The 15,117-nt window shown below is 33.1% G+C and overlaps 5 protein-coding genes and 1 long non-coding RNA gene across 10 annotated transcripts in view; 3 read left to right on the forward strand and 3 right to left on the reverse strand.

The window, feature by feature from the left end:
* Positions 1-644, reverse strand: LOC115241091. Its single transcript, XR_003884863.1, has 3 exons — positions 514-644; positions 248-353; positions 1-86 (listed from the first exon to the last, which is right to left on the reverse strand). It is a non-coding gene; the product is annotated as an uncharacterized LOC115241091 (long non-coding RNA).
* LOC115241089 (protein ABHD4) lies at positions 638-4,092 on the forward strand. Of its 3 annotated transcripts, none has more exons than XM_029816644.1 (7): positions 638-805; positions 1,372-1,451; positions 1,526-1,732; positions 1,997-2,326; positions 2,416-2,533; positions 2,609-2,795; positions 2,876-4,092. In XM_029816644.1, exons 1-7 carry the CDS (start codon positions 774-776, stop codon positions 3,107-3,109), a joined length of 1,188 nt encoding a protein of 395 aa, XP_029672504.1. In that variant the 5' UTR covers positions 638-773; the 3' UTR covers positions 3,110-4,092. The 3 variants fall into 3 exon arrangements, with proteins under 3 accessions (XP_029672504.1, XP_029672505.1, XP_029672506.1); XM_029816645.1 differs by lacking the exon at positions 638-805 and adding an exon at positions 930-1,162 and having other exon boundaries at positions 2,876-3,339; XM_029816646.1 differs by lacking the exon at positions 638-805 and adding an exon at positions 987-1,005 and having other exon boundaries at positions 2,876-3,339.
* On the reverse strand, positions 3,929-5,601 carry LOC115241090. Its single transcript, XM_029816647.1, has 3 exons — positions 5,194-5,601; positions 4,505-5,102; positions 3,929-4,434 (listed from the first exon to the last, which is right to left on the reverse strand). Exons 1-3 carry the CDS (start codon positions 5,325-5,327, stop codon positions 4,114-4,116), a joined length of 1,053 nt encoding a protein of 350 aa, XP_029672507.1. The 5' UTR covers positions 5,328-5,601; the 3' UTR covers positions 3,929-4,113.
* Positions 5,602-5,679: 78 nt separating this feature from the next.
* Positions 5,680-9,116, forward strand: LOC115241092 (CREB-binding protein-like). Of its 2 annotated transcripts, none has more exons than XM_029816648.1 (7): positions 5,680-5,881; positions 5,961-6,104; positions 6,225-6,583; positions 6,796-7,215; positions 7,937-8,225; positions 8,320-8,603; positions 8,815-9,116. In XM_029816648.1, the coding sequence occupies exons 2-7, from the start codon at positions 6,027-6,029 to the stop codon at positions 8,864-8,866; spliced, it is 1,482 nt and encodes a 493-aa protein (XP_029672508.1). In that variant the 5' UTR covers positions 5,680-5,881; positions 5,961-6,026; the 3' UTR covers positions 8,867-9,116. The 2 variants fall into 2 exon arrangements, with proteins under 2 accessions (XP_029672508.1, XP_029672509.1); XM_029816649.1 differs by having other exon boundaries at positions 7,940-8,225.
* A 689-nt stretch (positions 9,117-9,805) lies between these two features.
* LOC115241093 (E3 ubiquitin-protein ligase RNF8-like) lies at positions 9,806-12,512 on the reverse strand. Its single transcript, XM_029816650.1, has 4 exons — positions 12,254-12,512; positions 10,894-11,749; positions 10,324-10,752; positions 9,806-10,188 (listed from the first exon to the last, which is right to left on the reverse strand). Exons 1-4 carry the CDS (start codon positions 12,359-12,361, stop codon positions 10,163-10,165), a joined length of 1,419 nt encoding a protein of 472 aa, XP_029672510.1. The 5' UTR covers positions 12,362-12,512; the 3' UTR covers positions 9,806-10,162.
* Positions 12,513-13,170: 658 nt separating this feature from the next.
* LOC115241095 (calcyclin-binding protein) overlaps positions 13,171-15,117 on the forward strand; it is a 16,344-nt gene continuing 14,397 nt past the window's right edge. The window contains exons 1-2 of one of the 2 annotated variants that reach the window (XM_029816654.1): positions 13,171-13,571; positions 13,758-14,460. In XM_029816654.1, the coding sequence (XP_029672514.1) occupies positions 13,551-13,571; positions 13,758-14,420 (684 nt within the window). In that variant the 5' untranslated portion in view covers positions 13,171-13,550 and the 3' untranslated portion in view covers positions 14,421-14,460. Of the gene's footprint in view, positions 13,572-13,757; positions 14,558-15,117 lie in introns of those variants that run through there. The other variant, XM_029816653.1, reaches the window with a different exon arrangement.

Raw genomic sequence — 15,117 nt, forward strand, 5'->3', positions numbered from 1 at the left:
CTTTCTTGAACATCCGGTTATATTTCCTTCAAACAAGCCTATTATGAATTATCGATTCGCTGTCCTTTTCTAGAATATAGCTCCACCTAATATAAACGAAAAATACCTATATATGTATCATCAAACCGAGTTCAATATTCGATTTTAAGACATAAAAGAATAACTTCTGCTCCCGTCAAAAAAGAAAAGAAAAACATAGATTTTATTTCACGTATAATGATTCTTTGAAACGTCGTCGGAAACATACCGATCCTATCTGATGACCCTATCTACAGTCTATACAATACAGCGATATTCCATATCTTTTGTTGTCCACGTTGTGAATTATTGCACGTAAAATGAGAGATATTTTCCTAGAAAAAGAAAATTGATCAGATGACGACTTCAAAATAAAATTCGACAATAAAAGCATTATTCGACTGTATTCGTGGGTTAAAAAACCGATGAGCGAAAGACGCAGATCCGCGAAAGAGGAAGACTCTCGGCGTCCAACACACGCGTATATATAGATACCTATCGTTGCCTCCCAGAGTGCGTGAACGCTCTAGAAATTGTGCGCTTCGATATCAGCTGATTTCTTCCCCCTTTTGGCACTCTCCCCTCCATGTATCACCAAGCGTGCTCACCCGAGCGTGTATACGCAGCGCGCGTTTCCGCTAGATAATAGTATCGCGCGCATTACGGCACACGCGCGTGTTTTTCCGCGTTGTCAACAACAAAGGGTCCGATCGCGGCGAGACAGCCGCGAGAAGGTATACCACGTCGTCGCGCTCATGGCAGATCATGAGGTCGTCGAAGCGAAAAGGTGAGAACTTCTTCAGTAATTTTCGCGATTAATTGTGGATCGGGAATGATCACGAGATTCAGATCGCGGTTTTAAAACGCGATTGCCGCGCAGTCATCGTTACGTCATTTGCACAAAGAGTAGCTGTGTGTGTGCGCGCAACAGGAATTCGCGACAGTTTTTCTTTTGCGACGAGATGACGGATTATCGTGTTAAAGACGGTAGAGCTTTTTTTCTAGCAGCCTAATAAAATATGTAGAGATGAGCGATCGTGACAATTTTAAGGTTTAAGCTCGCCTTAATTGTCTTATTTAGATTTCTCTCGCGATTCATCTTCATGGCGATGCTAAGTAGCTAGAGATGGACGTAGATAAAAACGTAATTGGAAATTTATGATATCACGACTATTAATACACGTCTAGCGTATACCTGTGTTGATGCCAAAGCATGACTTGACAAATTTCTGTCAGTGTCTGCTATTTTCGCAAATATAAATTGAAATACATTTTATAAGATAAAGAATATATTTTTTCTCAATTGTGTGTGTATTTGTATGAAACAAATAATCTTTTATTTTCTCAAAACAGCAGCTGGATTTGGGGATGGTTTAGCTGGTCTGGATCGTCTTCAACCATGTTACGTACTGTGGAAAAAAAGATTCTGTCATGTAAATAAAATAGAATAAGTTTCAACAATCCCCTTTAAATCATTTAAAACTTATGTCAATTTCAATATTACAAGGTTTAAAAACAGCGTATAGAGGATGGTATGTGGATATTGGACCAGTAGTGGGTCCGGCGGATAAAATATGGACTATTTCATTGAATGAAGAATCACCAAAGACACCAATTGTTCTATTACATGGTTTAGGATCTGGAGTAGCATTATGGTGTTTAAATCTGGACGCACTTGCATCTCAGAGACCAGTATATGCCATTGATTTATTAGGTGAGAGATAGATATTTAGAATATCAAAATACTTCCAGTGCTTTTAACTTTATATATGAGATTCCACATTTAATTTGCATTAATAAAATGATATAATTTGTCAGATTAAAAATTTTTTCTGCTTTTATCATTGTCCACTTGACAAATATATGACTCATATATATCTATATGATTAATTGATTGGACTTTGTAACTGCATATAAATATATTATACTTGATAGACTTGTTCATAATATATGATTATTTGAAATTTTTAATTTTTAGGATTTGGTAGGAGTAGCAGACCTGTTTTCAGCCATGAAGCACAAAAAGCTGAAGAACAATTAGTACGTTCCGTAGAAGAATGGAGAAGGGAAATGCAACTAGAAAATTTTGTATTATTAGGTCATTCAATGGGTGGCTTTCTTGCAGCATCTTATGCTATGCAATATCCTGAAAGAGTAAAACATCTCATACTAGCTGATCCATGGGGCTTTCCTGAAAAGCCAGCTGATGCTGCTACAAAGGCAAACATACCAATATGGGTTAAAGCTATAGCGTTTGCAGTGCAGCCGTTGAATCCTTTGTGGGCAGTTAGAGTTGCTGGACCATTTGGTTAGTAGCACTGCTACAAATATGTATATATAGTATATATTCATTGTATTTTGTTTGCATTGTTGAATAAAAATGTTATTGTACTATAGGACAGTGGCTCATTGAGAAGACAAGACCTGACATAGTGAAGAAGTTTTCTCCCCTATTAAAGGATGATACTGCTGTTATTTCGCAATATATACATCAATGCAATGTGCAGACACCATCGTAAGTTTCAAAAGTAAACATCTCGATACAGTTAAAAAATATTACTGTGTTATATTTTTATATTATATTTAACAGAGGTGAAAGTGCATTTCATGCAATGATGTATGGTTTTGGGTGGGCCAAAAATCCTATTGTCAAACGGATGCACAAGTTAAGAGATGATATACCTATAACATTACTATATGGTAGTAGATCTTGGGTTGATAATTCAGCTGGTGAAATGATTAAACAGAATCGATCTTCATCGTACGTTAACGTACAGGTGCAAAAATTAAATTACGGTGATGCTGAAACAGATTGATTTGCATCTGTTTGTGCTTAAGTATAAATTATATTTTACAGGTAATTACTGGAGCTGGCCATCATGTTTATGCGGACAAAAGTGAAACCTTCAATAAATACGTACTGGAAGCATGCGCATTAAGTGATTCGATACCTCGCTTAACATCATCAAATTTACGTTCGTATGCTAAATTCACTAGTGAAGAAATAGACATGACCTTACCTAACGAAACGCTTGAAACACGTAGACCCGAAGAACAAAAAGTAGACACATCAGGATCAACTAAGATTTAATTAAAATCCAATAATTTAAAAATATTTTCATAAAACAGAATGTTCCACTCTATTATTACTAGTACAAAGAACTATATGGTAATTGCATATTGTAATGTAATGGAGAATACCGCATACGCGATATATTAAACATAAAAATAAGTTTTTAATTTTTCGTTTACGTTGTGTGACAGAGCAACCTTATATATAATATACAAATATGATATTGTAAAAATGTAAACTGATAGACGTTGGCTTTATGTGATAATTGTAGATATTGCATAATTTACATATTCCGCTTTCAGTTCGGAAATTATGACAATGTATTCTGCAAATATGTGGAATTTATAGAAGAATAATCTTGCCATAAGTAAGATTTACATTCTTTATAATCGTCAATTTTGATCACAATTGATTAAATTCTTATCATATAATGCTATAAGAAATTTCTATAAGTCAAAGCGATCAAAGAGCTTGTATATGACATGTAATTATGTGATAAAGGGTTTGTACATTATGTACAGTCTTACTTATAGATGTAGTAAATATAAACTGTGCGCGCGTAATGTAAGCTACATATCCTATCTTAACCACAAAAAATTCATGCATCAAAATTAGAAAGAAAGTGGCAATATTTCAAGAGTCTGTTCATCATTTTTTAATTAGAGTGAAATCGTTTCCATAGTGATCAGAATCTTATATCTTATATTTGAGAGAGAGTCGGACTCTCCAAAACTCTTTCTAATTGTGGCGCAATGCTTGATTGATACGCCTGTGCAGTCTTTACTTACTATGTTTATGGTCTCACCTTTGTTAAAACAGACTAATGTCCAGAAAATAGTGACTAGTCTTTTTATTGTTTTTAATTGCATTATCTCGTACCTATAGCAAGATTATGTATATTGTACAATACAGTTTATTATTAATAAATTATTTATTGTACACTAACGCGCAAAGAAAGTTGAACATTAGTATTATATTTATATTGAATAATAAAGATTGTTGAAAAATATATTAGCTTAAAATCATTGCAACTCATTATCAAACTCATGACTATTCTCCCTATCGTCACTATAATCATTTTCAGGCTCATCATAATCAGATTCTACCTCTTCCTCAAAATTATTTAATAGTTTATGTTTAAGCAATTTTCTCGTACGATATAGGCGTTTTTCATCTCTTCGTCTTGAGATTAGAAAATCAGAGAAAATCTTTTCTTGCTCTTTGTTTGTTAAGAAGACGTTTTCTTTTGAAACTAGGTTGCAAGAACTTTTATCAATGTTAGTATTTATGTCTAACATCCGTCTTTGAGCAGCCTCTTTTGATTTGGATACAGAAGCAACAATCTGTAACAAAATTCAACATATCTTTCATATATTTATCTGTTATCACAAAACTAAGCATAAGATAAATTACCTTGGACATAATTTTGTAATGATCTAATCCTAATACATCGTGTCTCATCATTGGCAATTCTATATAAGATTCATCTATCTCAGAATCATGATTTGTATCTAGTTTTATGTGCAAAGCTTGATCAGCTATATCAGTATGTAAAGCATCCAATTGCATTTGTTCGGAATATGGCACAGATTTATCCTCAAAATTTATTGTTGTTAATCTTCTCTTTACTTCCTTCTCTATTGAAAACCGCTTGTCTTCGACAAATTGGATAGGAGGTACTATACCTATAACACGAAGCTGTGATAGTTCATGCCGAATAATTTTAGCACACTTTTGCAATGCTTCTTCGCTAACAAGCGAGGAGACATCATCATTACTGTGTATCCAGAACACATTGACGTATTTATAATCCGAAGTTATTTTCACATGAGTAATCTCTATGTCTCCATTTATGATATCAGACACTTCCCCCATTGACATCAAGTCTGTTATATGCTTCATGAAAAGTTTATCTCGGACCACCATTCTACGCATTGTTTGCGCAGATGTTTTATTGGTCTGCTCAATGCCTAAAGTATTATGTAAATCTGTGTTTGGGTCATGCCACTTTCTGTAATAAAAATATATGAATTTGCATACAGTTTCACGATAGAAATCTGTAACTTAAACATACACCTAATTTATCGAAAGAGATCTCTTACCTTTTCGATTTATGAGTTCCATGCAGTAATTTTTTAATGAATTTACTCTCTCTATGAAAATTCGAGTACGCGCTTGATGAACTAATGCATCTGAATACTTGAAAGCATGTAATAAAAGAATGTGTGTTTCGCATGTTGATCGTCAATTAATGATATACAATATTTAATTCATTTCAAAAATATTGTACACTAAATATTGTACACTAACTAAGCAGGATAATTATTAACCTGTTCACTCTCTCTAGCTAAACTTTGCGGAACAGGTTCGAAGATAGACATAGAATTAGGTTAGATAGGTCATTGTGCGATGTGCGATAGGCTTTAGCGGTCTAGTATTATATAGGGTGCTTTCCATTTAAGCGGTCTAGTATTATATAGGGTGCTTTCCATTTTTCGCTGCATGTGCTGCAGGGTTCGCACCTTTAGGCCGATATTACATTTGTCGTACGACAAATGTAATATCGGCCTAAAGGTGCGAACTCGTGTTCAGACACATTACGCGTGTGTCCTTTGGACTTTATTTTTGAATTCTGTTCTCCACTTCTAAAGAGGAATTTTTTCTGTAGCATCCTATCAGTAACTCTCATCTAAATAAAATTTCTGATGCTAACCCACAACTTGATCTCTACAACATTAGCGCTATTTATATTCATCGACTTGGCCGTGTCAAAGTGCGGCTAGTTTAGCAGTAAGTTTGTCTCTATTATATTTTATAACTCAAAAGTTTATTACATGTGATTATTAATCTTTTACCTAAATACCTTTAGCCGATCGAAGATCCCGATCCCGTTATCAACTGCGATTTGATAGACAATCGTGACGCGTTTTTGACGATGGGGAGAGAGTTTGTTCACACTTGTAATAATTGCAAGAGTCATGTGGAGACCAGATACCATTGTACAGTTTGTGAAGTACGTAGTAGATTATATATATTTTGGATAAAAATATTCTCTCTTACACATAGACACTTTTATTTAAACTTTCATATACTTACTATATCTCTATTTTACTATAACTTTATTTAATTACAGGATTTCGATTTATGCGTGAGTTGTAAAGATAAAAATGGTCATCCGCATCCCATGAAGAAAGTCCGGAAACTGTCGATACAGAGGTCCATTCAATCATTGGTGCATGCTTGCCAGTGCAGAGATGCCAATTGCCATCTGCCGAGTTGCTGTAAGATGAAGCGAGTGATAATGCATACAAAGAACTGCAAGAGAAAGACGAACGGCGGTTGCCGGATTTGCAAGCAGCTGATCACGCTGTGTTGTTATCATGCGAAACACTGCCAAGAGACCAAGTGTCTTGTTCCATTCTGCTTTAACATTAAACACAAGATAAAGCAGCAGCAGCTGCAACAACGATTACAACAAACGCAACTACTCAGGTTAGTAGAATTTTGTACATTACGATTTTAATGCGACATTAAGATATTTTTGGTAAATCATGTGATTTGGATATCATATTGAAAAATTACTGACAATGATAAGCTTAGTAAACAATACTAAATAAAATGGAAGTAATAATTTGATATATTTATATCTATCAAGCTTTTATTTATTGAAAATTTTCACATTAAAAAAATTTTTATTTATGCAGGAGACGAATGGCTGTGATGAATATGAGACCAAGTGGACCAATGGCAATGCGGACCGGTCAGCATACTTCAAATGTCGCCATGGGGACCGGAGTCGCGATGAAGCCCGGCGTCAGCACTTCGAATTTACCGTCGCCATATCAGCCGGGTATCGGCCTGAAACCTGGTACGCAGACGCCTCCCGCTCATATGCTACAAGTAGTGAAGCAGGTGCAAGAGGAGGCCGCGAGACAACAAGCACCACATGTCAATTACAGCAAAGTGACACCGGGTTGCGGCGTTGGCGTAGGTGTTGGCGTTGGCGTCGGCGTTGTCGGTCAAACGAGTGGCGTAATGCCACCACCGCAGATGCAACGGCCATTACCAGTACAGATGCCGAATCCCGGCACGCATCTCATTCCGATGGATCAATGGACGGCAAGGTATATATTAAAAAATAATAAACTTAAAATGTTCATAATGTTAATAATGATAAAAATCAAATAATGGAAAAAGGAAAGCCAATTAGAGTCTGGACGCGGTACTTAAAGCGTAAAAACCGTGTTATATTTTTTTAAATAGGTATTAATAATATATTATAAAATATCAAACATTTCGGTCTACTTCGGGTCGATAATGACAAGATAAAAAATAGAAAAAATGCAAATACATAGAAAATCATCGTGAGGCGAAGCAATCAGTGATAAATATAATAAAATAAAGACGCAACGCAACAAAATTATAAATTATGCACAATGCGCTTACAATAATGTCAAATGGGTCGCAAATGATAACATAATTAAAATCCTCGCAATAATTAAACTCACCACATATAAGTTCGACTCTCCTTCTAAACGAATTGATGAATCATTACCAAACAAAAAGAATTGCCAACATAAATACATATTATTCATTCAAATTCCGTTGGTAAAAGCCGTATGAGTAACAAATTAAAGCGGAGGACTGAGAATCCGATGCAAACGTAAAGTTCCAGGTAATCAAGAATAGGGGTAATCAAGAGTAATGAAAATTAATAAATGGATATGCAATAGAATAATTATTATTTTTGTTACTAATAGATTTGTGCCATTATTGGAGTTTGACTAATATGTTCTGTTAAACGAGGAATGCATCTTTCAACTCTCATGCATGTTCTCTTCTTAGCAGGTACCAATCGAACACGGTAATGCAACAAAATCCTAACTTGGCGCGACAGCAAACGCCGCAGCAGATGCAACAGCCACATCAAGCTCAACCAGGAATGGCAATAACTGCACAAATGCCGCGGCAACCGGGTGTGATTGGTGGACAGGTTGGTCTGCAGGCGAGTAATATGCAGAAGCATGCTCTGCAACAGCTGATGCAGACCCTTAGAAGCCCGCAGACGCCCAAACAACAGAACCAAATACTCAAAAGCCATCCGCCGTTGATGGCTGCCTTTATCAAGCCACGGGTAACTTTATTTCTTTAAAAAAATAAATAAATAAGTGTTTTTATATTATTATATGCGCATATTTGATCTACTCTTATATAATCTTCTTAATAAGATTGTTCATCGGCAACAACCTGGTCAACATGGCGGAGGAGTCGGCGGCCCATTGGCTCCTAATCAACTTCAACAACAACCTGGTTTGCAGTATATGATGTCTCAACAGCAACAGCCGCAGCAGCAACAACAGCAGCAAGGCAGACTACAGGCAATGCTGTCACAATGGTACAAGCAGCAGATGCCAGCGATGCAACAGAGACAACAACAGGCGGCCCAACAGCAGCAGCAACAGCAACAACAACAGCAGCTGCAACAACGATTACAACAAGCGCAACTACTCAGGTCAGTAAAATCTTTGTACATTACGATTCTAATGCGACATTAAGATATTTTTGGTAAATAATGTGATTTGAATATCATATTGAAAAATTACTGACAATGATAAGCTTAGTAAGCAATACTAAATAAAATGGAAGTAATAATTTGATATATTTATATCTATCAAGCTTTTATTTATTGAAAATTTTCATATTAAAAATACTTATTTATACAGGAGACGAATAGCTGTGATGAATATGAGACCAAGCGGGCCTATGACAAGGTAGACGGTCAGTAGATTTCAAATGTCGTCATAGGGATCGGAGTTGCGATGAAGCCCGGCGTCAGCACTCCGAATTTACCGTCGCCACATCAGCCGGGTATTGGCCTGAAACCTGTAGCCCTATTCTGTAACTTTTAACGACGAATTCGTTATCGTTATGCGTCGTTGCGCAGCTATTTTCCGATATGTTTTAGCTGCGCAACGACGCGTAACGATAGCGAATTATATTATAAATAAATTTCTAATATAAAGACGTTTTGTGGTGTTATTACTTTTGAAATTGAAATCACAAAAAGCCTTTCATTTTAACTATAGCTTGCAAGTTATTAAAAATTACCGACGACATTTTGCTGAAAAGGTAGGAGTTAATTGTGTCTTTTAATGATTTCGTTACTCCGAATATTACAATAAAATTAATAAATAACTTGTTTTATTTGCGCAGCTAACATTATAATTTTATTTTTACGTGATACATATATTTTTATGCATTAATAATATATGTATATTTTCCTTTTTGTATAGAATGAATTGAATTTTTATAGATCTATAAAAATTTTAAAGAATGGGCCTATTTATTGCGATAGAAATTATTAGTTGCTTTACATTTACATCAAAACTCAGTTGAATGCACGTTCCTTTTGATGTTAGCAAGTAAGATTCGAGACCGTGTGCAGAAACCACGTAAAAATTCAGTTGAATCTTACTTGCTAGCATCAAAAGGAACGTGCATTCAACTGAGTTATGATGTCACAAGTGAGAATTATCTGAGTTTTGATGTAAATGGAAAGCAACTTAGACAGAGAGGTTTGTTATCACCCTAAAACATACAAGGATGGAGAATTCGAAAAAGACTGCAAAACGCGTAGTCGTTGAAAATTCTAAAATTCAAAGGAGCAGAAAAGAAAGGAACGGAAAAAGACAATCAAGAGGAGACAAAAAGTACAGCACAAGCACTTGTATATATACTTGAAGAATATGAATATATAACACACATAAGTTTTATAAAAAGATTTAATCATACACTTACACATTCTATACCCATTATGTAGCGATGATGTAAAAATTAATAAAATGACAGAATATAAAAAGATATTCCTAATTTTTTTATAAAAATAAAACTTGAATGTTTTTCTAAGCTTATATAGTTGATAAAGAGCAGAACTATACATATGTTTGATATATTAGATTGTTAATTAATTGACAAATGAAATATTTTTTCTCTTTTTTATGATACAGAACTAACATATATATACTAAAATACTATAACTTGTCTTTTCGTGTGCTTTGTCCGATTTGTGTTTCAATAGCGTTTCTTCTTTTCTAATACTAAAATATTACAAGAGAATTAGAAAAAAAAATATATATATATATAGAAAAATTATATACAAAATCAATTATATATCACAATACTATAATATAAAATATAAAATATTTAAAATAGTCAACATGCTCTTTTTTTACCTTTCCTTTCTTCAATAATCTCTCTTCTTCTATCTTTAAGTTCTGTAGGCAAGTTTTCAATCATACTCTCAATAAAATTATCTAAAACTAATGATCTATTCATTGATATTATTGATTTTCTACAAACAGGACAATCTCTTCGTTTTTTATTCCACATACATATGCAATGGTGACAAAATGTATGTGTGCAATTTAATGTTGTTGCTCTCACAAACAATTCTGAGCATATGCTACATGTCAATTGTTCGTCCATTATGTCGCTCACTTTTCCAAGAACACTTTCCTTAGTATTAGTCTCTATAATATTTTGACTTAATCCAGTTAAATCTATTGTGTCCAATATATGTAATCCTGAAGATTGATCAACATCAACCAATTCTACAAATATACAGTTATCTGCTGTACTCGCTTCATTAGTTACTATATTTGCTGAAAAAAAAAGATTAATGAGATTTAATAATTTATAATAAGAAATTGTTTCAAAGTCATCAAAAATATACAATTGAAAAATAGTACCATATATAGATGAAAAAAACAATTTTTTGGGAAATAAATTTTCTTAAAACATACCATTTAACAATGCCTGTGAAGTTTCTGCCTTTGCTTCTTGTTCTTTTAAGGCTTTTTCCGTTTCCTTCAATCTCTCTTCTAGTATATTTTTCTCATTCAGTAATTGAGCTTGAATATTTTTTTCTTCTTTTACCTTATTATCCATCATATTTCTCCATTCCGTTTGTTGTTCTTCTCTCCACTTTTCCATTTGTTCTCTCATTTTTATTTCTAGCATTTCTTTCTCTTGCTTACTCATATCTAGTGCTTCTTGCCATTTTTGCTTCTCTTCATTTATCCTTGTCTCAAATTGCTGCCTTTCATTCTCCAATTTTTCCAATAATTGGGAATACATGCTATTCAAATGTTGTTCTTGAGCATTGCCTGTCTTTATTTTATTTTCTAGTACCGCAATTTGCCTTAATAAACTCTCTTTATCATCTTGAATAACAGTCTGTTGTGATAACAGATCTTCGAGCTGCTGTTTTAATTCAACTTGCTCCTTTTGTTTTATTTCAAGCTTATCTTTGAGTTCTTTTCTCTGACATTCTTGACTTTCAGCAAATGTTTTCTGTTTGATAAGAACAGTGTCAAGTATTTTTTCATCTATACGTGGCCTTTTAATACAATGATCTCTTTCGGCAAGAGTAAATATATACTTGAATGTTTCATTAGGACTAAATTGTATAACATCACCAGGATATATATTTTGTAGTTTTCCAGGAAGGATGGCAACATTATTAACAAATGTTGCTGATGAACTTAAATCTTTAATCATCCATTCATCTTGATCATCACACATAAAGATACAATGTCTTCTAGATATCATAACATCCAATATAATCTCATCGTTGTCTCTTGAACGACCAATTTTAAACTGTATACATCCCCCCCAAAAAAAGATTATTATATTTTCAAAATTTATATAGTTTTCTGATATTTTGTGAATTGAATTTATTAAGATTTCACTATATCAATAGATATTGACCAGACTGCTTTTACATTCATACATTATAACAGTACTTTATTGTATTTTTATATGTAAAATGTATGTATATATAAAGTTTATATATAAAATTTTATACATAAATATAATATATTAAATTAATATAATATATTAAATTTTATATATAAAATATATGTATATATATAAAGTTTACATATAAAAAATAAACAAAGCTCGTAAAGATATTATCATACATATAGAGAAAATGCATAAACATTTTTATTATTATATATTATATAATTTGTTTTTTCCCATTAATAAAAAATTAAAATTGTTTGAGATTTCTCTAAGATTTATGTCTAGGTTTGAGAGATTCTTACTCGTAATTAATTCGTCTATAAAGTAAACTAAATTATAATAATATTTGTCTTTTACCAGATTTTTGTCAATGCGTATGCGATCTTTATTATCGGTCCGTATTAAAACTGGTTCGAGAATTTTTGGCTCCACTTCATCAGACATTCTTTTAATGGATTGTTCCATTATTTAATAAAGCAATATTTCACAGATAATTATGTCAAAACTATAAGGAAATATATTGGACATAATAAACAATCTGCGCTCGCTATTTCTTCGCCTTGCCGCGACATCCATAACATGTTACCCAAACATTTAAGGACGCTTTTCAACAAAAGATACACATGAAACAATATCATACGAGAGATTGGTTAAAAATTCTTTATTCGATAGCCAATTGCTTAACATTAAGGTGCCATTACATGGCAGCATCGAGCATCGATCGTCTGCGCAGAAATCATTGCGCAGGAATCTAAATGAGATAGATTCCAGCTTCTTGCGGCTAATAGCATGATGAGTGATATGAATTCGGTCGAGATAAAAAAAATTATGTTCTGATACACATTACTAATACTGAAAATTGATATTTATTTACATTATACACAATAGATATTATTATTATTAAACAAAATATATATCACCTGTGTTTTTTTTCTCGTTTCTTTTATAAAAGCTATACATGTGTGTGCAAGACAGAAAAAGCATGATCACCTACGAACTATCTCTCTCGAACTCATTGGATAGAAACTACCATAGAGCTCTGTTACACGGCACCCTTAAGCCCGTATCAGACTACGCATTGAAGATTGAGATTGAAGATTGAAATTTGACCAATCAGGACAAAGAAATTTTAGTTCCTTTTGTTCTAATTAGTAAAATTCCAATCTTTATCTTCAATCTTCAATTTTCAATGCGTAGTCTGATACGGGCTTTACGTTCAGTTACAAAAAATAAACCTAATGAATTTATTAATTGTGTTTACGAATTAAAAATATGACTACCGCAAAAATTCAATGAATTCCGCAAATTAGCAATGCCACATTCTCCTAGTTGTTTATTTGTAGTATATTTATTCTGTAATTACAGATCAAGAGATATGGTAATGTCTCGAGAGAAGACCGCTATACAGAAATTTTGAGTGCAGAAAGTGTAACAGTGTAGTTATACGGGGACAGACATTGAGCACAACCACAACCAGTAATCGGTAGCGAAAATTCTGGAAGATTCTTATGATATATTCTATCGTACCGATATATTTCGCTATCATTTAATCTCTGGGTGTCAGTTCGCGAACATTCATTGCGTTTTAGTGTTATATGTATAAAACTTACGACACATCGTGAACATTCTGCGAGACTTGTGAATTAAATCAATAATGTCGGCGAAAACTGACGAAGTGAGTATTGTTAGATTTCTATTTTACTATCTAAAAATTAGTGTTTGATTAGTTTAATAATAATTTACTCAATGTTAAATATTTTATTGAAAATATAATTATAAATTTAGAAAATGTTTAGTTTGATCTGCTCCATTTAAATTTTAATAATTTTGATATCTAGTTTCAATATTCTTTTTCCCACAGGTGAAATTAGATATTGAGGAACTCAACAGCTTACTTGAGCAGGCTCGTAGGCAACGAACAAAAGATGTGTTGACACTGGAAATCAGGAGACTACAGACAGAATTGGCAAGGTTACTTGAAGAAAACAAAAATGCATCCATTAAACCGACAACTCCCTTGCTCAATGGTCCCCAAAAGTGCTATGAAGTAAAATTGAACAATTATGGATGGGACCAGACACTTACAACAGTGAAAATCTATATAACGTTAAAAGATGTTCATCAGTTGCCCAAGGATGCCATCATCTGCAATTTTACAGACAAGTCTTTGGATTTGCGAGTACTTGGTTTGGATAACAAAAATTATAACTTAACCATCAACAATTTGTGTGCCGAGATCGACACTGAGAAGAGCAGTTTTAAAGTGAAGACTGATATGATCGTAATGTTACTCGCGAAAAAAGTTGCTAAAGACTGGTCTCATATCACATTAGTAGAGAAGAGAATCAAAGATGCCAAATCGTCGACTGTGCCGGAATTAGGCGAGGACAGCGATCCTGGCGCTAGTCTAATGAATCTCATGAAGAAGATGTATCAGGACGGCGACGACGAAATGAAGAAAACAATAGCGAAGGCATGGACTGAGAGCCAAGAGAAACAGAGAAGCGGTATAATGGACTTGTAATTCCAGTATTGATCTACGAAATCTCGTAGATCTAATTTAGGTAATGTGCAGCTTGGTTTCTTTTTTTTATGTTTGATATATCAAATGTAACATACATTTTATAGTGCTTATGAAAAATATAGAAATATAAAAAAGAACACATTATACATATTTATTCTTTCTCTATAAAGAAACTAAATAAGTAGTATTGTTGTAACGACAAATTATCGGCCTTAAAACTTTTTTTTTTGTACTCTTAATTTCCAAATTTAGAAAATAACAAGAACCACATTTTAATTTGTGCATGTACTCAACTGATAAAATTTATATTTGAATATGTAATATATTAAAATTGTAATTTTCTTTGGCTCTTTATATATTTTTATATCATTTAAATATTGCATTTAGTAATAGTTATCACTGATACTAAGAAAATAACCATTTTAATTTGTGCATGTACTCAACTGATAAAATTTATATTTGAATATGTAATATATTAAAATTGTAATTTTCTTTGGCTCTTTGGCTCTTTGCAAATGTATGCATTGATTGATTATTTCGTGGAAGAACATAAAATAATATGTAAAGTTGACTTATTATTTCTTATTTCAAAGAGTTTCATTTCACAGGAATTCGTATGACATAGATTTAAATTTTTTTAAATGCAAATGTATCAATTGCATTGATTGATTATTTCGTGGAAGAACATGAAGAACAT

This window comes from Formica exsecta, unplaced genomic scaffold, assembly GCF_003651465.1.
Source record: "Formica exsecta isolate Colony F162 unplaced genomic scaffold, ASM365146v1 scaffold466, whole genome shotgun sequence".
In the NCBI taxonomy this organism is placed as follows: Eukaryota; Metazoa; Arthropoda; class Insecta; order Hymenoptera; family Formicidae; genus Formica; species Formica exsecta.